Source organism: Homalodisca vitripennis, chromosome 8 (genome assembly GCF_021130785.1).
Source record: "Homalodisca vitripennis isolate AUS2020 chromosome 8, UT_GWSS_2.1, whole genome shotgun sequence".
Taxonomy (NCBI): Eukaryota; Metazoa; Arthropoda; class Insecta; order Hemiptera; family Cicadellidae; genus Homalodisca; species Homalodisca vitripennis.
Window position 1 is genome coordinate 127,721,376 of NC_060214.1, and position 25,780 is coordinate 127,747,155.

General features: G+C 33.7%; 2 protein-coding genes across 2 annotated transcripts in view; one reads left to right on the plus strand and one right to left on the minus strand.

Annotated features, from left to right (window-relative positions):
• Positions 1-25,780, plus strand: part of LOC124368383 — a 104,556-nt gene that overhangs the window by 59,651 nt on the left and 19,125 nt on the right. The window contains exon 2 of the mRNA XM_046825671.1: positions 22,076-22,186. Coding sequence (XP_046681627.1) covers positions 22,126-22,186 — 61 coding nt within the window. The 5' untranslated portion in view covers positions 22,076-22,125. The remainder of the gene's footprint in view (positions 1-22,075; positions 22,187-25,780) is intronic.
• On the minus strand, positions 12,020-13,462 carry LOC124368368. Its single transcript, XM_046825652.1, has one exon. The coding sequence runs from the start codon at positions 13,460-13,462 to the stop codon at positions 12,020-12,022; it is 1,443 nt and encodes a 480-aa protein (XP_046681608.1).

Sequence of the window (25,780 nt, forward strand, 5' to 3'; positions counted from 1 at the left end):
AAACTGTAATGAGATATCTTACATATATATTATGTTATTAACTCCACTTATAGGGTTATCTATATATATATATATATATATATATATATATATATATATATATATTAATGTAATGAAAGTAACTAAAACCCCTTAAAACCTTAAAAAGGTTTTAGTTACTTTCATTACATTAACTTACATATATAATTTATATACAAATAATATATAGGGATAATGGTGGTGGTGGCGCGTAAAAGCTGGATTTTGAAAATAAAATCATCTCAAGAGAATGAATATATCAGTTGGCGAGTAATTTATTTATTTACAATTTAATTGTTCACAACAGAATGTTTTCCAACTAAAGTAAAAAATAGTACAAAATACTCAAACTAAATTTCCCCCTATCTATTATATTTATTTGAAACAAATAGTCTTAATCCGTACACAATAAAAGTAAGAAAAAAAATAAATTGCGTAAAATAAAGATAAATAATCTATATTACGATACAAATTTACAAACAGTAAAAAACAAACAATAATAAGACATTTTACAATTATAGACGATTAAAATAACACTTATTTCCAATTTTTCACTTGTTGCACTAATTGTTTACAAAATTTACACTATAGAAAGTTGTCGGCTGGACAGAGAATGTTGAACATCTTTTTAAACTTATGTGATTGAGTAAAATATCAATATTCATTAGTGAAAGAGTAATATTATAGTTTCTCATCTTAACGTTTATCGTTGAATTCATAGCATAATTAGTTATTGACTTCCGTTGTATACAAATTGAATTAGATCTCCTGTGGAATATGAAAATAAATTATTTCTACCGTTTGAAAATAACCAACCTTACCAGTAACCAGTTTTCTTATATACATTATAAATAAAACGTGCCTTCTAATTTCTATATCGTTAACATTAAATATTAGTTTTAAATCTGAGTATGAAAGTGAATGAGTATTAAAAGAGAAGGTCCTGTAAAACAAGTACCTTAAGAATCTTTTTTGGACATTTTCAATAATATTCGAATATATGTCATAGAAAGGATTTCATATGAACGATTAGAATTCAAGCTTAAACCTAACCAGAGAAATATATAACAGTTTTATGCTTTCTGTTTTTTTCCACAAGTTTTAATGGTCAATCTAAGAGGCAGCTCTGTTACTAAGATCAAAAATATGTTTTTTTTATAATTTAATTCAGAATCCATTCTAACACCTAAGACAACAATGCTTTCTTTGCGTGTCAGTTCCAATTGTTCAAAATTATAATTGTGTATAAAGTTACTTTTTTCTCGAATATGTAACAAAGCATTTATCTGTAATTACAAACAAATTGTTCGAGGCTGACCAGCACAGAAGTCCATCGATAGCCCCCTATAGTGCCCGCCCATCCCCTCCCGAACTTACATCCCGGTAAATCTTTAAGTCATTAGCGTAAAGTATGGTCTTGATTCCATTGAAATTAAATTCAACGTCATTTAGTAAATGCTATGTTGTTTATTTATTTCATTATTTTTCAGTAAAACTTAATGCATTCCATGTAAGTTTCAAACTTTAAAAGGCAACTCAAATAAACATTAGAGGAAGTTAAATATTGTTTACAATATAAATATAATTGATTGTAAAAGATTTTAAATTAATCTGTATTCTTGTCCTTAGAATTACAAAACGTAAATAAAAAAAAACTGATAAAAAATGTAGTAAATTGTAATTACTGTGAAATTAAAAAAATGTTTATGAAGATAATAATATGGTTATTCAAATATTACCGAGTAACAAATTATAGACAATTTAATGTACTTTTGTGATAAAGAAACATTTTTTGACGATAATGCAGCATTCCGCAAACTCATTTTTCTAACCAATATCATTAAAAACACATTTTGGTTGCCGTTATGTATAAAATTTCAGTTATATCCGAAACTAGAACTTATAGACTACTTATTTGAACTCTAGTTTAAGTGATATGGACATCGTGTAACTTAATTAGCCATGATTACATAAAGTTTAGTCAAAATTTAATAACAGTTATCTATAACAAGTTTTTTTTGTTTTCAAGTTAAAATTTATACGGCACTGAACATCTGTTAATATGGAAACACGTATATTGGTATCTAGTGCTCACATACGCGTGTAGCATATAGTACAATCGAGCAATCCTATTTATTTATAATGTGAACTTAAATTAAAGTTTATCGTATCAAACTACTGTCTACTACACATTTATCATAAGAAGAAGGAATGAAAGACCTCCTATACTCCTGTCAATTTTTATCCGCAGTGAATTTACAAGCGAACAATCGGTGATCCTAGTTAAGATAAAATCATGAATCTGATAAATGTGCCTGCAACATTGTGCTGATCTGAGTAGTGAAGAATTAAAGCAGAGCAATAACTCAGAGCAGGGAAAATATTACAGAGAATGGGATCCTGATAGCATCGTTGAAAATGCATTACATGGTTGGCCTCTGAACAACTTCTTCTGTAATATTAATGTTTCTTCTTGAGAGGGTTTGCGGTAGATAATTGTCTCCAAGTCTCAGGTCAACCTCGTATAATATCGGTCACAGACTGGGTTAATGTCAGTTCACCACTGATGTGTAAGTTTATAGCTCTTCTTTGTCAGATACCCATTGTAGATACATTTACAAAGAATTGCCAACTGCTAATTAATACTTAAGCATATTTATTATTTGAGGTAATAAGTCTGTAATAAGTAATTTTTGTAATGTTACTTACAATTTCGGATATTTTTTGTGTGAAAATAAGAATCACAAGTTAATTGATGTTTTTCATCGTGTGTTCAATCAATAATTGATTAGCCGTCTCTTTGTGCTGTCAATCACGTCGAAAGAGTATAGTCGGTAAATATTTAATATTTTTTGTATCATTTTAAATGATTTAGTTACTCCAGATTAAAGACATAGGATATACTGAAAATCTGGATGAACTGACTCTTTAACGTACGTTATTCTAAAAGGTGGTGGCTACTTAATAAATATGTGCTAATTTATTCGCAACGATTTTTCCTAATAGTACGTAACATTGAAGATCGATAAATGCCCACAAATAATTTTATTTGAAAATAATAACCATCTTGGTTACAATGCCTTGAACTCACAAACTCAAGTTTAGAGTTAGCAGATAAATAGGACTTCGGAATCAGTTAATATAGAACGTATCAACCAACATACCATTTATTAATAACTCAATAAAACATCGTATGACCTTATCACTTGTTTACTCTTTCACGATAAGTCATACAAAGCAAGTACTACTACAGTACGATTGCTCTAGTACGGGACATAACGGTTCCAGCTGTAACGGAAGAATAACTAGTGATTAGGTAATCGATTGATTGCAACCATCGAGTGATCGTTACTACTCCTCTTCACATCTCATCTATCTTACTGAATCATTTACCTTCATCGTCTTTAATTAATACTTGTTCACACAAAATGTCGGAAAAAATTTTAATAAAATAAAAAAAACGTGCAGAATGTACTATAAAGCCGATAAAAACGTATTTACATCCGTTCACACAACCGGCACGAAGTGCTACATCGTCGAGTCGCCTGTTATTGAGAATCAGCTGATATGGAAATGTGGGAGGGGGTAACTGGTATGTTTCCTACTACATATAAAAGGTTCAAGGACATAAAGTCAACGCTATCAACTTATCCCCTCCCCCTTACACTCTAGACCAGCTGTGGTACATTTTTGTGGGGGGAGTCAGCGAGAGAGGTGATGACGTCTGCAGCAAGATCACTTTGTCAGAGCGTTAGCCTACCGTTTTATATTTTTTAATTGCTTGATCTATTACTGGTTTACTTTGTAAGCATAATTTTAGATAGTATAATGATAATGTACCGTTTTTTTATTTAATTTTATAGATCTGTCAGATATCCTTGTTTTTTTTCAATGAAGTCAAGATCACCTCTATAAAAAATTGCTCTTTGTCCAGTTATTTAAAATTTGCTTGTTCTTCAAATTCCAATTCAGTGTACCTTATGTGTGACAATATATTGAGTACTAAACTAATAAAACAATAATAACACCTTTATTTACTCAGAAAACAAAAATATCGTTTAGCAATATAAAAGATAAATTATATTTTTACAGTATTTCTCAGTTAACATTAGAATGGTGTGGTGCACAATAACATTTCTGTATTTAATATAAGTTTGTATTATAATAAAAACACATTTTTGATACTCATTAAGAGATGAGTATTTTAAATAGATGCTATTTGCAGCTTACCGTTTTAAACACCAACATTGTTTGAAAAATACATGAAACCTACATTAGTGGTAGAATAATGTATTAGAGTTTCAATAAAATATTTAACATAAAATCTGCGTGCAGTTAAAATCCGTGCAATAAAGGAACAAGAGTAGAGAAGTAAGTAATAACATGTTTCAATTTACACTGCGTAATCAAAGTTAAGTTCTATTGTTCCTTGTCATCTGCAGATAAACTCGACTAAAAGGATGATAGGATAATCTGCAATATTAATATGTTCCAAAACAGAACACAACGTTTCACGGATTCATCTACCTTCTTCCTCAAGTGTCAAAGACACCTCTGATGGTGCGGTACGTAGCTCTGGGTATTTGCATATGTCAGATATATCAGTGAAATTACTGACTAGCTATCATGTCACATATGAACTGTTTTTCTAGTTACACCTTTATTTATGTATTCAGACTGGTAAATATTTTGTAATTTTGAAATTGACTATTGATGGTAGATGACGTAAAAGGATAATAGGACATTTGCCATCATTGTGCATGTGTAACATTATGTATTAGTGTCTTTGACACCTGAGGAAGATAAAGAAGAAAAAAATAAGGAGTTACTTTTGAAGCTGGTTTAGTGTGTCATCAGTTATATAACAAGAATTGATAACCCTGATGAGCATTTTAACAACCTTTGCCCTTCACTAGCTAGTCTGGTTCATAGTAGCACTCCACTTGAAAAAATAGGCACTGCCAGATTGTCAATGTGATTTACGCCTGAGATAGTTCCTCGTCATCGAGAAGAAAATTGCACATTCCAAGTTAAAAAAGTTCTTTGAGCTTACATCGCCTGTACAATCCAGAGAACTCTGTCTAATTCTTCATTCAAAAACTCCTCTATCTATCCTAGAACTATGCAGTATGAGAAGATACGCACAGATGATCCAGAAACAACTTGTGAAATGTTTGTTTCTTATTTGCTTCAGTATATTCTCCAGGCTCAACTAATGCTCCTGACTATTCCTTTGACGACTAGAATGTAATATCCTCGTGTTAGTTTAAAATAGAGGAGGTCTCTGAGAAACTTGGAGTTTTGGGCCCATTTAAAGGAAGAAGTCACCTTGAACTATCCAGGATACTAGCCCATCCTTTAAACGCCTTTATATCCCCGAGAAGCTTTCCTGGGTGTCTGAACTTTGGCTGGGTAACACCTATCTAAAAGAATAGGGATCTATCTGATATAACAAATTATATACCGATTTTTATACACTCAAGTCTTTGAAAGCCTTGTACTGGATTAAACGTCCCCTCTGTTTAGAAAATATTGTTACAAAGGAGCAAAAAGTATTCCAATCTTGGTGTTCGACTGCCACCAACCTGCTATTGTTTCATAACTTAGTTTTGTCAGCGTTAGAATAAAGGAGGCAGGTAGACTTCCTTTACGTATATTTATCTAAGGCCTTTGATAGAGTAAACCATTTTGATCTTGTTGCCAAACTGAATGCTTATGGACTTCGAGAACCCCTACTTGGATGGCTCAGGAGCTATTTGCCTAATCGGAGACTGATAGTTGACTTCGCTGGAACAACGCCTGCCCCCGTACTTGCTTCCTCTAATGTCCCGCAGGGCTCAAGTTTGAGACCATTCATGTTTAATGTTTTCATAAACGATATGCCTCCAAGGTCTTAATGCCAATGTTTTGCTCTTTGCTGACAATGTAAAAGTTGTTCCAATGCGTCTAACATCAACGACTTCAATAACCCGCAAGTCGATTATCGTACTGTTATGAATTGGTGTTCAAACAATTATACGGATCTGAATGTGGCTAAGTGTTTTTCAGTTGAGGTTCTCCTGAACACTTTCAATACTCCTTAATGGACATCTCAATTATAAGGGATTTTGATATGAAAGATCGTGGTTTCGTAATGAATTCCATGCTATAGCGTGAAAGCCGTACTGATGCAATCTGCAATCGTGCTAACAGAATGTTTAAACACATTACAAGATCATATAGAGACTGCTTCGGTCCCGATTGTCTTCGATTATTATATACTTCTCTTGTCAATCAGATATTGATTATGGCACCAAGCTTGGATACTGATATTCGGAGGGCCGACTTGAGCAGCTGGAGGTGCGGTTTAATCTGCCCCCCCCCCTGGCTGACCGGCGTAATATGCATGCTATCCTCTTTCTGTACAAGCCGCTCATCTCCAAGATTGATTGTAAGGATCTATTTGCCTCGGTACATATTACATGCTCCTCTCGCACCTGTAGGCAGTAACACTTCAAGAGGTGTCATTGCTCTGCATTCTACATGTATCATTCCCCCAAGCCTAGGCTTTATAAATTGGACAATGAGGCCTTCTTCTCTAACTCCGAACTGACAATCCGCAGAAATGTGAAGTTCTTTAACTTAATAAAAAAAAACACAGAAGCATGCAATCTTTACCTGAGGATCCTGGAAAAAAGGCAATTCTATTTATTACAATTTATTTACTAATAGTTACATTAGTCCAAATAGCAGTCTGTTTATAACTTTGTTCTGTTAAAACCTAAATAGTAACTACTTCCTGCATGATTTTTACACCTGCAGTTGTTTACTACAGTGTATTTGTTGTTTATTTTCATAACTGTTGTCTTGTTATTTGTTATTGTTATAAATTTTGTTTATTATCTTGATATATTGTTAATTCTGCATCTTGTTGCTTACTTATCACATTGTTAACTAGTTGTAATGTCTCAGATTTGCTTAGTTTCTGTTAAACTGTTTCACTAGTGATAATATCGACACGTATTTTTGTAGATTTTGTTATTTTATTAGATTTTCTATAATTATAGTAATTTTGTTTTTCATTGGTAAGTTGTATTTATATAAATTTAATGGAATTATTTATATGCAAGTGTTTTGTGCACATAATATCTTGGTTTCTTGATTTTATAGCCAATTATTATAGACTTTCTTAAAATATTTGTACTTTCTCTTTTCAGACTTGATGTAATCTTTACTAAGTATGTATAAATAGATTCTCTCTGAAATACAATAAAATATAAATCTCCATCTGACCTTCAGCCAGTATCCCAATAATATCTGCGTACAGGAAGTATATACTGGCTTTTATTGCAGGAAGATGTTAATTTTTTAAATTATGTCCTCAGATAGAATGTAGTTCAGTTACTTTAGCATGAAATTGAATTTGTATATTAACATATTATTATATTTATATATTTCTTATTTAATTATTTATTGTTACATGTGTTAAATGATATATTGTTGATTTGGTACGGTTATTGTTAAAATGTAATTGTTATTGTTAAGATTTTATTACTGTTATTGATGTGTCATTATTAGTTTAATTGTTGTTATTCTGTGTTGAGTTATTGATATAATGAATACCGACATGTATATGTGTATATATATATATATATATATATATACAAGGGTGATTCATGAAGTTCTCCCCCCAATTCCGCTACAGCACATTGTACTAGTAAAAATAATGAAAAAATGTTATATAAACATAGGTCCGAAAAACGCTTCGTTAGCGAGTTACAGCTAGCGAAAGATTTCGCCTGAATTCCTGGGTAAAAGAGTAAAAATAAAAGCCATACTGAACTTTTGGAAAGGTTAATTAACTAGAATATATCGTGGGATTCTTATGTATTTTTAACCTGATAAAAGCTAATAAAATAGGTTTCAGAACTGTACCTGTAGTTTTTTTGAGGGAGTCAGGTTAAATGCAAAAAAATTGGGGCACGAAACAATGTTTTTTTAAGTTTGATGTACAATAACTTTGTTGAAATTGGTAATAATACATAAAATCAACAAACATTAATTGTAGAGAATTTAATTCTGAGAAAATTGATATAATCATAAGTTTAAAATAAAACAAGAAACAAGTACTAAAAAATCGATTTTTATTCAGTATATACATTACTCATTTTTTAAGCAAAATTAATCAGGTTGGGCCAAGCGTACGCACCTTTTTATAATAGATGTTCGAAAATGAGGCCATCATTATCAATACATTTTGCAGCACATTTGTGTATTGCTTTTGTTGCGTTTCTTAATTTTTCAGGACCCTTCCCTGTATCTGGCACAGCCGAATCCATAATACGGGCAATTAATTCGTCACGAGAATTCACTTTTGTCTTGTATACAATGTTTTCATCCATCCCAGATGGCAATAATCCAATGGAGATAGATCTGGTGATCTTGGTGGCCAAGGGTGAGGCCCTCCACGACCATATCCTGTTGTCAGGAAATTGATGATTTAAGTAAGCAGAAACGGCACGTTAAAAGTGGGGAGGGTGCTCCCGTCATGGGGGCTGGAAGTACAAATTTTGTTGAGATTGTAAAGAGAACATTCTCTAACAGCTGCGGCAACTCTTCTTGAAGGAAATTTCAAATATAACTCAAGGCATTTAGGATGCGTCCAGGTAATATGGAAAGGTCCAATCAGCCGATTGTGCATTAGGCCACCACCAGACATTGACGCTAAATCGGTGTTGAAAGTTCTGTTCCACTCAATCTCACTCAATGTGGGATTTTCTTCCTGCCCATTGATTGTTCATATGTGTGCAGGTTATTGACACCATCCCGAGTGAATTGTGGCCTCATCCCGTAAAAACAAAATACGCTTGTAGAGTTGATTATTAATATTCAAAAAGTTGCAAAACTCCAAGCGAAGCGGACCATCCCCTAGCTGTAGATGTTGTTGAACCTTTTGTTTATGAAACGGATAAATTTTGTTTCGATTAAGTGACCTCCACACCGTTTACTGCCGAAATACTCCCTATCCGCTAGAAATTACGACATAGTTAGGGTACTTACACCGGGGAACTGCGGCGATTGAACAAGCATTTTAATAACAATATCGTCATCAAGTTGGATAGCTCGTTCATAATTGGTTTAGTACTTGGTAGTGATCCTGTTTCCCGAAGGAGTACGAAAAGTTCCTGAAATTGTTTTGGTATCTGAAATCTCCTATTAGGAGTAACGTAGTTCATATTCTTCTACAGCAGCTCTAGCATTACCATTACAGTGAACCCAAAATAAAAAACCATATCAGCGTATTTCCTCTGATGTAAATAAGTAAGGGCATTTTTTCGCTGAATAAACAATCGAAATATAACTCACAGAAAAAATTGCATTTAATAACACGACTCACAGAAAAACCCGATCTCCTGCTGTAGCTTGACAAAACACCACTAATACACAGTTTCTAACGTAACAGTACAGAATACCATTGGTTTGATCAGCTGTTATTCGTGCGGTTACCAACTTAGAAATTAATAAAACAAAAAACTGCATCATTTCGATGATTAGTAAACAATAATGGGAAAATGTTTTGCTTCTCATGTTATTTTCGAACATTTTATGTAAATTAAAAAAAAAATACAACGTAATAAAACATGATATTTTTATTTACAAAAAAATTTATTTTAACAGTTAATCTTGTTTTCTCAATTTATCTCATCATTAAGGAACAAACATTTTGTTTTTGTTTTTATTTTAACTAAATACCGTACGGTATTTCTTTACAGCTAGTTATGTATTATACTGAATAAAATCGATTTTTTAGTAGTTTATTTCTGTTTTATTTTAGACTTTGATTATACCTAAATTTTCTCAGAATTAATTCTTACACTTGATGTTTGTTGATTTTATGTATTTATCACCAATTTTAACAAAGTTATTGTACATCAAACTTAAAAAAACATTGTTTCGTGCCCCAATTTTTTGCATATTTAACCCTGAAGTCCCTCAAAAACTACTACAGGTACCGTTCTGATTGAAACCTATTTTATTACGCTTTATCAGGTAAAAAATACATAAGAATCCACGATATTTCTTAGTTAATTAAACCTTTCCAAAAGTTCAGGTATGGCTTTATTTTACTCTTTACCCAGGAAGGAATTAGGCGAAATCTTTCGCTAGCTTGTAACTCGCTAACGAAGCGTTTTCGGACCTATGTTTTATATAACATTTTTTTCATTATTTTTACTAGTACAATGTGCTGTAGAAGTGGGGGAGAGAACTTTTCATGAATCACCCTGTATATATATATATATATATATATGGCATGTGTGTATATATATATGTATATATTGTATATGATCTACAGTAAGATGAGTTAGTGCACTCAGTAACAAGAAGGAAGGAGGAAAAAAAGTTGTGTATATTTTGTTATTTCATTATTTATTTGTTACATGTGTTGAGTGATCTATATTGTTGTTTTGGTACGGTTATTGTTAAAATGTTATTGTTATTGCTAATATGTTATTGTTATTGTTTAAGATTTTTATTATTTATTATTGATGTGTTACTAGTAGCTTTAATTGATGTTATTATGTGTTGAGTTATTAACGTCATGAATACCGACATTTATAACATGAATAAAGAAATCTTATCGTAGAAATGTTTAATTTAAACTTCAAGTCCCCCAATTGTAATATGATGGCTGAAAGTTTTACTAAAAGAGTCTGTTGTTTGGCAGTTTCAAAGGTTTTATTGTACAATGAGATTCCTTTGTAACTTCAAATAAAGGATTTCCAGCAGCGTGCACATTTATACAAGATACAAACACAACTCTAATGAATGTGTTTTATTTGTTTGATGTCGTGAAAACCTTAATATTCTTGATTAAAATACATGTTAACCTAAATTTTAAAACTACTGGAGCTGGACAGTTGGAATACAGTAATACAACTTGTAATTAAATCTTTTAAATTTGCATAGTATTTGTACAATGACATACGGTAAGGCAAATGTTGATAATATAATTTTTAATTAAAAATATTAGTACAAAGTTATTTTTAACATTATTAATAATCAGATTAAATTAGTCTTTTAATATATATATTTACTGATTAGTAATTTTGGTTCTAGTTTGCAAATATTATTAAATACTTCCAACAAGTATTTAAACACTTTTCAGTATGAATCTACTGCATATGAATACGGGAACAAGTAATGAATTTGAAGCCGGAATTACAATACTTTGTAAATATACGGTAAATGTGTTACGTTGTGCATATCACTTAATACAACATGACAGAGGTGTCTCAAGAACTAAGGATACTTTATAACAATTGTGTTTTTATATTATTCATTTACCGAAAAAGTTTTAAGGTGTATCTAAGACGTACTCTCGTATACACATCATACTCCATGTGCGTCTTGTCCAAGTGAGTATGACGTACTGTATGTCAAGTGACTGTGACTATGTGCCACTGTACTCGTGTTGTAGTAATGCTCGGTATTACTGAACACGTATATGACGTATGACAAGTGACTGTGACCATGTGCCACTGTACCCGTGTTGTAGTAATGCTCGGTATTACTGAACACGTATATGACGTATGACAAGTGACTGTGACCATGTGCCACTGTACTCGTGTTGTAGTAATGCTCGGTATTACTGAACACGTATATGACGTATGACAAGTGACTGTGACCATGTGCCACTGTACCCGTGTTGTAGTAATGCTCGGTATTACTGAACACGTATATGACGTATGACAAGTGACTGTGACCATGTGCCACTGTACCCGTGTTGTAGTAATGCTCGGTATTACTGAACACGTATATGACGTATGACAAGTGACTGTGACCATGTGCCACTGTACTCGTGTTGTAGTAATGCTCGGTATTACTGAACACGTATATGACGTATGACAAGTGACTGTGACCATGTGACTGTACGTGTTGTAGTAATGCTGACTGAACACGTATATGACTGACAAGTGACCATGTGCCACTGTACTCGTCTCTCTTGTAGTAGTCGGTATACTTATACGTATATGACGTATGACAAGTGACTGTGACCATGTGCCACTGTACTCGTGTTGTAGTAATGCTCGGTATTACTGAACACGTATATGACGTATGACAAGTGACTGTGACCATGTGCCACTGTACCCGTGTTGTAGTAATGCTCGGTATTACTGAACACGTATATGACGTATGACAAGTGACTGTGACCATGTGCCACTGTACTCGTGTTGTAGTAATGCTCGGTATTGCTGAACACGTATATGACGTATGACAAGTGACTGTGACCATGTGCCACTGTACTCGTGTTGTAGTAATGCTCGGTATTGCTGAACACGTATATGACGTATGACAAGTGACTGTGACCATGTGCCACTGTACTCGTGTTGTAGTAATGCTCGGTATTGCTGAACACGTATATGACGTATGACAAGTGACTGTGACCATGTGCCACTGTACTCGTGTTGTAGTAATGCTCGGTATTGCTGAACACGTATATGACGTATGACAAGTGACTGTGACCATGTGCCACTGTACCCGTGTTGTAGTAATGCTCGGTATTGCTGAACACGTATATGACGTATGACAAGTGACTGTGACCATGTGCCACTGTACTCGTGTTGTAGTAATGCTCGGTATTGCTGAACACGTATATGACGTATGACAAGTGACTGTGACCATGTGCCACTGTACTCGTGTTGTAGTAATGCTCGGTATTGCTGAACACGTATATGACGTATGACAAGTGACTGTGACCATGTGCCACTGTACCCGTGTTGTAGTAATGCTCGGTATTGCTGAACACGTATATGACGTATGACAAGTGACTGTGACCATGTGCCACTGTACTCGTGTTGTAGTAATGCTCGGTATTGCTGAACACGTATATGACGTATGACAAGTGACTGTGACCATGTGCCACTGTACCCGTGTTGTAGTAATGCTCGGTATTGCTGAACACGTATATGACGTATGACAAGTGACTGTGTCTATGTGCCACTGTACCCGTGTTGTAGTAATGCTCGGTATTGCTGAACACGTATATGACGTATGACAAGTGACTGTGACCATGTGCCACTGTACCCGTGTTGTAGTAATGCTCGGTATTGCTGAACACGTATATGACGTATGACAAGTGACTGTGTCTATGTGCCACTGTACTCGTGTTGTAGTAATGCTCGGTATTGCTGAACACGTATATGACGTATGACAAGTGACTGTGACCATGTGCCACTGTACTCGTGTTGTAGTAATGCTCGGTATTGCTGAACACGTATATGACGTATGACAAGTGACTGTGACCATGTGCCACTGTACTCGTGTTGTAGTAATGCTCGGTATTGCTGAACACGTATATGACGTATGACAAGTGACTGTGTCTATGTGCCACTGTACCCGTGTTTGTAGTAATGCTCGGTATTGCTGAACACGTATATGACGTATGACAAGTGACTGTGACCATGTGCCACTGTACCCGTGTTGTAGTAATGCTGGGTATTACTGAACACGTATATGACGTATGACAAGTGACTGTGACCATGTGACATACTCTCGTTCTAATGTTGTAGTCCACGTTCAGACTTCGTGGCTCCCTGAGTGAAGTGTCATCGCCCAGTAAAAGAATCGGTAATGTCTTGGGGGAGTGGGAGATTGAGTTAGAGAAGTCTAGACTATGGCCTCACTGAGCAACAGTATTTGAGATATCCTTAAGTTTCAAAACGATCTTGTATTATTACAAGTTATTAAATAGTTAGTGTTTATCATGGAGGAGTACAAATTTATTTTTAATTAAATAGCCTACTAACGAACTAGCCATTACCGTTGTTGTTATTAACAGGTAAAGTAATAGTGCTATTCTTTATGTCAATATAACAAATACACATGAAATGTACGTTTCTTTCGACTATAATTTATATTATCAAGTCTCTGGTTATAGAATTTCTGTTAGTGTACATTTATCTCAACATTATACAGACACCAAGATTTTTTTTGCTATTGGTAAAAATGTTTTGAAACGTGTTTAGTTTTTTAGTACAAGTAAAAGATATTTAATATATAATACGAAAATGTAAAGGATATCCCGTAAATCTCTGGACAAAGGTATAATACATTATTTCTCAGGTCAATACAAGCATATTTCACCTAATGAACATGGGTCTCCGATGCTTCGTTTCCCATCTGTCTGTCTGTATGTGTTTTTATAAAAAAATTAATATCTTCAAAACAAATAAATTAAATAATAACGAATTTGGTTCATATATGTCTGTCTATATGTGTTTATTTTTATAAAAAAATAATATGCTAAAAACTAATAAATTAAATTATACCAAATTTGACTCAAAATATTCATGATACCACGTCCAGTTAGTGAACAATATCATTAAATTATTATAAAAACTTTCAAAATGGCAGCCATTCAAACTTTTAAACTATAAATAACTTAAATACCAGCAATTTTTCTCAATAATTACGAAAATAATAGTTTTAGAGAACTTTATCATAAATCTAATAACACCAATTATTTAAATCGAGCAATAAATAAGTGATTAAGAGCAAATTTACAGTGAGAAGAAATGGTCCACTTAAGGTCTTCAACGAATAATTTAATATAATAGTTTTACGATACTAATTTGTTTTATAAGAAAACACACACAGGCAGACAGACGAGAAACTATGTATCGGAGACCCGTGTTGATGAGGTGAAATAAGTTTGTGTTGCCGTGAGCAATAACGTGTTATACCTTTGTCCAGAGAGCTACTGGACACCCTGACATTAACGTACATATGTTACATTTTATCATAGGAAACAAAATATACATTTTGAGCTCTTAACAATGTCTACCACTATTTTGTAGCTATTAACTAGTAAATAACTAATAGATTTTTCTGCATCTTAATAGTTATAAAAGCCTACCTCAAGCACACATCTAGCCATTCTCTGCTTGTGATTGATTTCATGTAATTCGTGTCTTCCCTCTTTATATCATTCTCTATATGTGCCAAAAACTGTTCAAATTCTTCTTTCCTTAGTCTAAAATAACGTATGAATAACTCTTCGTCCTCCACTAAATCAGCCATCATATGGTGAGATTCATGTAACATGAACTGAGTACAGCAGGACTGTATTCTCGTCATCACTACTGGAACTGTCAGCAGCACTCCACGGTACACTTCTGACAACATCCGCTCGATGTACGATGTTGTGTGAAGTACAAAGTCCGTCCAGTGAAGGTTGTACGTTCGGTGTGAGGCGGCCTTAGCAGCGGTCACGTGACGTCGAGCAGTCAAGCAAATCAGAAACGCCGAGATTAGGTGAAACATGGTTACTAAGAGGTTATTAAAAGCAGTTACATTATTATTAGTCATTATTAGGAAACAATACATCTTGAACACACTAGGATATAAGTTAAAATGTTGATCAAACTGCTGTCTCAATAATGAAGTACTTGACTAATGTTTTAAACAATTACACTAGTTGGCATTACACTAATTACAACACTATTGGAACTAACAATCTTCTTATAAAACACAGTGGCATCTCCTCAATAATAAGAATTAATAATTATTATGAACGAGAACACAAACCACTCTGTGTTACGAAACATAAAGAATTCATGTCAAGCGGTCAATAGATCGTGTTCACCAAAATTCACTAAAAAGTTCAACCCTGGTAAAATGTAGCTGAATCTTAATTTTACCTACCAACTTATCTTAACCAATCTTAACTCTACCAAAATAGCGATCTTGCACAGTACTACATATAATTATACTTTTAAGATCATTCACAAAAACAAACTAGTATTAAATAACAGTATTTATAATTTCTATTTGTTGTTAAATATATTCAACATAATAATCTAGTAGAACTCTGTAGCGCAATAATTCTCAATCATCTACAGTTAAAATAACACAATTAACTTTAAAGCAGCAATATACATTATTCACTGAAGACGTATTCAATTTACCCATATTTCCCACAAAACCATTGTTTCAGATTGCCAAGGATGTTCTCAAATTGTTCTAAATTTAAAACTTCTGTTCTATAAGTAAGGCATACAAACATCATAAATATTCTCTTCGCTCACAAACAAAGCTTGCCTGTACTCACCAGCTGGGATGAATGCGTTTTATAATGTTATTGGATGCATAAGTCAAAGGTTATGAGTTTAAATCTGTCACAGTTACTGAGAATGTTTCCATTTGTAGACCGAAACTCTTCTCAAGGCAAACAATCCGTTCAAAAATCCACCTTGCAGAAAACTTGTAAGAGGATTAGAATTTGCCTAATGACTCTTTTTGTTGCATTGAAAGTAGCTGTAGACGCCAGAACAACAATTATTGCCCTCTCTGTTAACCTAATGATTTCTTAATTCTCTTCAACTGAGAATTTGAACCACAGCATATTGAAACTCTCCGTTTTAAAATCTTAATTTTTAATTATACCACAGCTATCTGCAATAGCCTAATGAATGTTGATTTCAGCATCATCCAGCCAGAGAATGTATCTTTTTCATAATTAATTATAATAATTGTTATTCAGCCATTCTGAAGTTATTTGAAAAGATATCCTATATATGTTTTATAGAATTCATATAAAACTATTCTAAAATAAAGGAAATATTTTCATATTCTCAAACATTTGGGGTAAGCATACAGAAGTTCTCGTTCGCATATTCGTATAATACTAGGTCATGAAATCTAAGTTTTCCATCATTTATAATTTTCTAAAATACAGGGTGTTTAAATTTATTGTTGTTAGAAAACAATACTTTTTGAATGCACTCGGATATAAATTAAATCTAGCTAACACGCTGTCTATACTTAACATCTTAACATGTAATTGGCCCTAGACGATAGTTATGTCACAACTTACCTTAGGCAACACACTTCAAAAATCTCAAGTCTATCACATCATTTGTGTATGTTAAGCATTTTAAATGTTTCTTAATTGAGTCAATGCCAATCTTGGAATACATTAGTCCTCTTACTTTGCAGCAAACCAATCTACTGCCTGTCATCACCGACACAAATAATGCCATTTAAACATTAAGTTACTTGTACCCACTCACCTAAAACCTTATGAGTACATACACTTTTAATTACGTATGTTTGGTTGAAGACTGGTAAATATTCTTACCCGATTTAATCTTCACTTTTCAAAGATGACGTGGAATATTAACTAGACGCAAATTTGTTGAACGTGCTTCATTTTTAAAAGTCAGTCTGGAATATTCTTAGAATATCTGGAACTTTTCGTGACTTTAATAAATAATACAACATGGGATCATATCATATCCTTTAGTTTGAATTAAAATTTATTTCATATGTTATGTTCTTTTTTGAGACTTTTTTGACGACTTCTTGTCATTTTCGTATGATTATTCATTATTTCCTTATCTATTTTACTGTCATTAAGTAATTTTGTGGTATTAGATACCTGGTATTGACAATAGTTACTAAATTCTGCATATTACAGCGTCAATTTCTAGGTTTTAATGAATATAAACATTTATTAAGTACTATATTGAGTTGAGGCTTAACAAAACTGGCCATATTTAGTCAGGCTTATGTTCAATAAATTTACGTACGTTAAAATAGGTTCTGAATTGCTTTAGATATATTCAATATTCGATGATAAATAAGTAAAGTTACAGTATAAGGTATGGTCTTGTTCAACGTGTAATATACAATATCCAAACCGCAACCATTGACACAGTTACCCTTCTATACCTCAACATGTACAATAGATCTATAAAGTTGTAACCATTAATTTAAAAGTTCGCGGATCTGGGTCAATTTTTGCGTCACATTTAAATGAAGCAACCATTACAAAGGGGCGAGGTAATGGAGTGTGTCAGGAGCAATGTCAGACCTCCTAACGACAGCGACTCTCTGTCACCGTTCCTGTGAATAAAACAGCCACCGTCGTCAGTCGACATTGGAAAACAGCCACTTGGCAAACGTCCAGAGAGGCGGAGGAATTTGTAATCAGTGGATAAGTTAGTGGAGCTGATAGTTCAACCCTTTATAGTAGGCAACCTGGAATACCAACCAGTGAGCAAGTCAGTGGTGATGATATTTCTACCCTTTTTAGTAGGTATCCTAAAATATCAACAAATGGACTAGTTTTTGGAAAGGTTAGCTAAACCTTCTTAGTAGGAACCCGAAAATTCAAAAAGTAGACAGGTTAGTGATAAACAAGTGGACTTGTCTGTGGTGATGTTATCTCCACCCTACTTAGTAGGCAATCTGAAATATCAATATTTAACCTCATTTCCAAAATGTACTAGTGCCGCGCTTTAAACTACGATTCAAACTCTCTAGGATTGAATATTTTTACACAAGTCCACAGTTTTATACAAGGTATTTTTCTGTTTTAATCACAGAAAATAAAACCTTCGAGGTGTTTTTTTATGTTTAATATCAGGCTAGATTATCTAATAAAATCATCATTTGTAGCTCTTAAGTTAAAAAAACTTTATTATTCTTAAATCTATATTTCATCAAAGTTCATATTTGACTATCGTGTATTTCAAACAAGGGAATACATAATATAAAACAGATTAGCTGTATTTAGCACGTTATGTCTCAGTCGACGTTTTACAATCCACTTAAGTCGCCATTAATCCTCTCAGGTTACTGGAGCCTCATCTTACTCATTACTTTAGAAGCAAAAAAGTGAAAGCAGATTATGGCAACTTAGGCAATTAAGCTTTAAATTATCAGAAAATTGCGTTAAGACTGCTAATCCCTTTTCATGAAATGAACTTCAATATTTCGTGCTGTGGTGGAAAGTATATTATATTGAGCACAATCCTGCAACCCCATCTTAGATAATACAAATTCTGTTTAAGTTAGTTTTTTATGATGGGAGAATTGTAAAGGAAATAGGATTTTTGTATCACTGAACTATGGTAAATATCGGGAAAATATTGTTTCAGAAAATTAATGTTTTAATTTTTATAACACGAATAACGTTCACAGCTAAAAATAGATTTGTTTAGTTTGATTCTTATTTATTTTTAATTTTTCTTCAAGTATTGGTATAATGCATGTGTGCAAGTTGCCTTTTGGGTGGAGAACAAGAGTTTTCCTATTTTGAAGCTTCTTAAGGGTGTAAGTTGTCGCAATATTAATATTGAGAGAATATTAATACATTCTAGTAAATTGTGTCGTACATCTTCTTATATTGTTACAGGTACATAGTCTTGTTATATCTTTGAAGATTTTTTAATCTGTAAGATTAATTGTACAAAAAATACAATGTTCATTTCATTACTTCAATCAAGGTAAAGAAATAAAACGTTTTAATGTTACTACCATCCAGCTTTTCTTTACATTTTAGTACCGTTTTTATGTCCGGGTAGTATTTCCGTGGAAGCTTCCTTGAATTACCGTATTTGGATGTTTTTGCTTTGTTTAAATTATTCAGCAGCTGTAATGATGTAGCATTAATATTATTAGACATAAAGCACTGTAAATTAGCTAGTTTTTATAATATTTTAAGTAGTTTTGCCATTCTTAAAAAACTTCTGCTGTGAAATGGGTTTGACATGCTTTTACATTTTTAATTTCACCTTTCATTACATTATACAAATATAACATGAAAATAAATTTAAAAAATATTATTTATTTTTTCTTGTGGTTTTAAGGGTTTATAGAAAATATTTACGATGTATATTAAATATGAAAGATATTTACTGTTTTTTATAACGTAGTTATATATCATGTATTTAAAGGTCCACACGGATTATTACGAAATCGATTAGTGTAGTTCCAGCAAGTATTAAAATAGTTGTATTTCTTGTAAACTTAATGTACATAGATAACTAACGGCAACACAATTTTCGCAATCAACGGAAGACGGCAGAACGGCAGAAAACAGGAAAATGGTTCAATTGAAACTCATAACGCCGCCAGCTCGACTTCTCGAGAACGATAAAACTTTTACGATTTTCAGTCACGAATATTTCAACTGCACCTCTGGAGATAAGTTGGAATTCTTTCCTCAATCTCAGAAAGGTACGTTGTAGAACCGTAACTGCTTCGTGTGCTCACTTTACTATTGCAAGGTTTTGCATAGTCACAAGCCTTGGAAACAATATTTTAACGTGTTATGTTTATGAACAACAGAAACCCGGACAAAAGTACATTCCAAGTATCTCTAGGCAACATGACAGTAAAGTTGCTTGTAGACAGTTGTTTTAATAACTTTCACTGAAATAGCTAATTTTGTAAACACATGGTAACAACAAACTCAACATTCCACAAACATCTATAATAATTATCAAAGATATTAATATTTTTTCCTTTCATTTCTTATCTAAATAAATCTCACCGCTTGGTTCGAGTCATTGTATTTTATCATAAGAATGACACTCCAACAGCTCGTTGTTTAGAATAGAACATTTAAATTGTAAACATTGGTATCGTCAATGATTTGTCTTATAGTGAATATTGGACAATGACAATGTTGATGATACGAACAATTATTGTAGGTTTCCGTATATCGTGTTTATTATTCTTCTATTATACAAGAGCAAATATTTTGATGATTATGAAAAAATATATGTGTATACTGATAAATAGATTAGGTTACATTAGAAAGGGTATATCAGACTGAACATTACTGGCTGTTTACTAAAAGTATATTTAAAATATACTACGTTTGACTTGTGACAGGAAAAGAGCTTGAACCTAAATTAAAAAATTATACCAACTCTAAATAAATCCTCACCGTTAGCTAATATGAAATCTTGATTCATGAAACTAGTAGTTTTTCTGCGTTTTATAGCGAACATCAAGAGAGAGATATCTTGTGTTACAAAACAAGTTGCGCTTTCTTCGCATCGGCTAATTTCAAAGAATTAAATAACAATATCAGTGCCTGATCTTATTTTAGGTTACCTACTAAAAGTGTTAGAAGTGTGTTCACTATTGATATGTCCACTGTTTGGTATTTCAAGTTGCCCACTAATGAAGGTGGTACTATCATCATCACTAACTTGTCCACTTTTTGGTATTTTAGGTTACCTACTAAAAATGTTAGAAGTATGTTCACTATTATTTACAAGGATAATATCGGAAACAACTGCATATTTCTTAAAATTTATTGTGCTCTACAAAATTCTTAGATATTAAAAATGTGGTTTGCCCTACTGATGTGTATATATTTCACACTCAATCCAATATTCAACATTAGCTTATGTTATTTAATACAATTTGCTTTATATTTCCTTAAATAAAATCTTTACTGTATACATAATGTTTATAATTTAGTAATGTAAATCAGGTTGAATATATGGGAGTGTTAGAGATAGCTCAGGTTCAAATTCTGTCTTTGACCGAACCACTGTTTCTCAGTACATCGACTTTGCACTATGTTGACTCCCCTTATTCTGTCTGATAAGGTTCTTCGCAAAAACCATTGGTTCATGAGGACGGGACAGAATAAGGCTTAGAAGAGGATTAGCCTCTACTTAAAATAACGTTTAGATGGTATGCTTTTTTACGCTACCGATTGTTAACTTTCTTTCACTCCATTATAGCAATAGTATATTATACGTTATTTGTATAGATAATAATAAGTGGTGATGTCAATGATTAGTAAAATATTCAAAAATTCAAAAGGCTTTCATAATTATAATAATTTGCTTAGTTAAAAAAAATTAAATATCTTTTACAGACAAAATACAAAACGTTACAGATACACAAATGAACATAGACTAAAGCACAAGAGATGATTAAATGTGCGCAAACTTAGATTTGCCGTTCGGGGACAGTTCTTTTGTATGCCCTATTTACAAGTTTAGACGGACTCAGTAAATAATGACATCACTACTATGACTGTTACTAAGAACAAAGTTAGCATAAATGTAGTGAATAAGGAATTTACATAGTTTCTGTTGAGAAAATTTAATAAGCTAAAAATTAACGTTCATGTTCCCTATGATAGGACTTTGATGGTACCAACAACGCAAACATTTTCACTCATTAATTTTGTTTCAGTATTATTGAATTTTAATACCTGATTCACTGTCTCAATTATTTACTATAATTTTACTTATTGTTACAGATAATCAACGTATTCTTATAACATCCTGTGGGCAGGATGTGTACACAGCAATGATCCTGTGGCTCCTGGTCCTTGGTCTCTGGCTCCATCTGGACACCGCAGCCAAGTCCGGTACGTGTTACTCTATTGTTGTCTCTATTGTTCTCTGTCAGATGTATCACAATGATATTGTGGCTCCTGTTACTTTGTCTCTGGCTCTATCTGGACACCGCAGCCAAGTCCGGTACGTGTCACTCTATTGTTGTCCCTATTGTTCTCTGTCACATGTATCACAATGATACTGTGGCTCCTGGTATTTGGTCTCTGGCTCCATGTAGACACCGCAGCCAAGTCCGGTACGTGTTACTCTATTGTTGTCTCTATTGTTCTCTGTCAGATGTATCACAATGATATTGTGGCCCCAGTTCCTTGGTCTCTGGCTCCATCTGGACACCGCAGCCAAGTCCGGTACGTGTCACTCTATTGTTGTCCCTATTGTTCTCTGTCACATGTATCACAATGATACTGTGGCTCCTGGTATTTGGTCTCTGGCTCCATGTAGACACCGCAGCCAAGTCCGGTACGTGTTACTCTATTGTTGTCTCTATTGTTCTCTGTCAGATGTATCACAATGATATTGTGGCTCCTGTTACTTTGTCTCTGGCTCTATCTGGACACCGCAGCCAAGTCCGGTACGTGTCACTCTATTGTTGTCCCTTATTGTTCTCTGTCATATGTATCACAATGATCCTGTGGCTCCTGGTATTTGGTCTCTGGCTCCATGTAGACACCGCAGCCAAGTCCGGTACGTGTTACTCTATTGTCTCTATTGTTCTCTGTCAGATGTATCACAATGATATTGTGGCCCCAGTTCCTTGGTCTCTGGCTCCATCTGGACACCGCAGCCAAGTCCGGTACGTGTCACTCTATTGTTGTCCCTATTGTTCTCTGTCACATGTATCACAATGATACTGTGGCTCCTGGTATTTGGTCTCTGGCTCCATCTGGACATCGCAGCCAAGTCCGGTACGTGTCACTTTTATTGTTGTCCTTATTTTTCCCTGTCAGATGTGTCACAATGATCTGTACAGGATAATTTATAATTTTTATCGATTGCGTGGGAAAGTTTGATACATACAGATCACATTGAAAAGATGATAACAGGCTCAATAACAAAATGGAAATGCCCAATAGATGAAGAACTGCTTGAGACCAGTAAGCAACAAGATTCTATTTTGTATTCCGGAAACTATAGAAAACTCATGTAGTTGTGGCTTAGTCAACATTAGGGAGACAAAACGTTTAATAACTGGTCGGTGGTTGGTTAGGCTTCAGCCAATCACGAGAGAGCTCCGCCCCTTCACCTTGCCTGTACAGACGACTATAAAATTATCGGCTGTTACGGTTTAACATCTGTAGTCTGAATATTGCTCTCCACAGGGAGGCCCAACTATCTCAAGAAGTTAATTGTGTAGGCAACGTCCCTCCACGAGTGACTTGTGTCAGTCATGACACCGGTCGTGTAAGCCTAATAACTGAGTGAATGTAATGTCTGGCGGTTGTCATTAGTGAACACTTCCCTCTAACAGCTTTTGTTTAATTTTTTTTTAATTTCCCAACAACTGTAGTGAGCGAGTTTGGGTCCCGGTTTGTGTATTGCTCAGGATACATATTATATTGTTCTATAGTACTTTAAAAAGTCCATTAAACCCATTTCTTTCCATGTATTTGACTATATACTCCAAAACATCAATAATAAAAGCTCTTTAAAAACCATTGTACATAAGTAGTCACGTGCTCGCTCCCAACCATCGGTATTACTATTAAGCGAACCAGCATGTGTCAATGTGTGCGCGAAGTATTATTGTTAAATTGAATTGTTCTTACTAGTGTTATTGTTAAAATAACAGTAGACTAGGCAACCAGCTATGCTTACAACTCTAGCCTTCCAGGACTTCTGAGATCTGGATGTGACATCTTCCTTCCGTGGATTTCTTTTCAACAAGGGTGAATTCCTTTAAAAGTGAGATGCTAAAGCGATCCAGTGCAATGGGAGTGATGACTAGTCTTATTCTGGCCTCTTGGTCATTTTCTGGTTTATTAGCTGCTTTTCAAGGTACTTTGTTCTGATTTGTTTGTTATATATTTACTATTATTTATATTATTTTGTTATTATTGTTGCCATTTTGCAATTTCTATCTATGTTTTTTAATGGATTTTTGAACTTTTTAACTCCACTATTTAAAATGTTGTAATTATTTTTGCTTGTAGGCAAATGATTTCCTAAATACTGTACTTTTGCTTATAAAAATTGTGTATGCCGTTGTAAATAAAATAAATAAATAAGTACATTTATATAGCCACATTTTATTTTCAAGGCATCTTGATATATGTAATTTTTCCGAGACTGATCAATTATAACCTGAAACAGAAGGGGATAGTAGACTATGAATCGACAAAAACGTGATCAGCCTATTTGTAAGATTGCAATACTCTTATACGAAAGGACATCCGAAAGGAAATATCGTAATCATAGTCTTGCTCATATAAAAGTCTTAACAAATATAACAAGCAATCATAAAAGTAACATTCAGTGAAATAATCTTAGTAAAAGTTTAACCTACATTCTCCGAATCATACAGCAAGGAAGGTTGTTAAGATTGTGTATGATATCCCTGCTTATCGAAGTATTTACAAATATAACAAGCAATCATAAAACTGATTTTCAGTGAAATGATCTCATTTATACCTGCATTCTCCGAATCAGACAGCAAAGGAGGTTGTACGATTGTGTATGGTATCATAAAACTGACGTTCGGTCAAATGATCTCAGAAAACCTGCATTGTCCAAATCACACAGTAAAGGAGGTTGTACGATTTTGTATGGTATCATAAAACTGATGTTCGGTCAAATGATCTCAGAAAACCTGCATTCTCCGAATCACACAGCAAAGGAGGTTGTACGATTGTGTATGGTATCATAAAACTGACGTTCGGTCAAATGATCTCAGAAAACCTGCATTGTCCGAATTACACAGCAAAGGAGGTTGTACGATTGTGTATGGTATCATAAAACTGACGTTCGGTCAAATAATCTCAGAAAACCTGCATTCTCCGAATCACACAGCAAAGGAGGTTGTACGATTGTGTATGGTATCATAAAACTGACGTTCGGTCAAATGATCTCAGAAAACCTGCATTGTCCGAATCACACAGCAAAGGAGGTTGTACGATTGTGTATGGTATCATAAAACTGACGTTCGGTCAAATTATCTCAGAAAACCTGCATTCTCCGAATCACACAGCAAAGGAGGTTGTACGAATGTGTATGGTGTCCCTACGTATCAAAGTTTTTACAAATATAACAAACAAACAATCATAAAACTGACGTTCGGTCAAATGATCTCAGAAAACCTGCATTGTCCGAATCACACAGCAAAGGAGGTTGTACGATTGTGTATGGTATACACGCGTATCAAAGTTTTTACAAATATAAAAAAACAATCATAAAACTGACGTTCCGTAAAATTGTGTCACTCAAGATCATATTTGTATTCTCGAAATCAGACTGCAAAGCAAGTTGTTAAGCTTGTGTTTGGTACCTTTACCTATTAAACGCTGTACACGTAACTTTTCTATGAGCATTAATGAATGTAACTTACGTTCAGCTATGAAACCGTTTAACCTTTATTCTCCTGGAACATTGAAATGTAAGTACGGAATGTA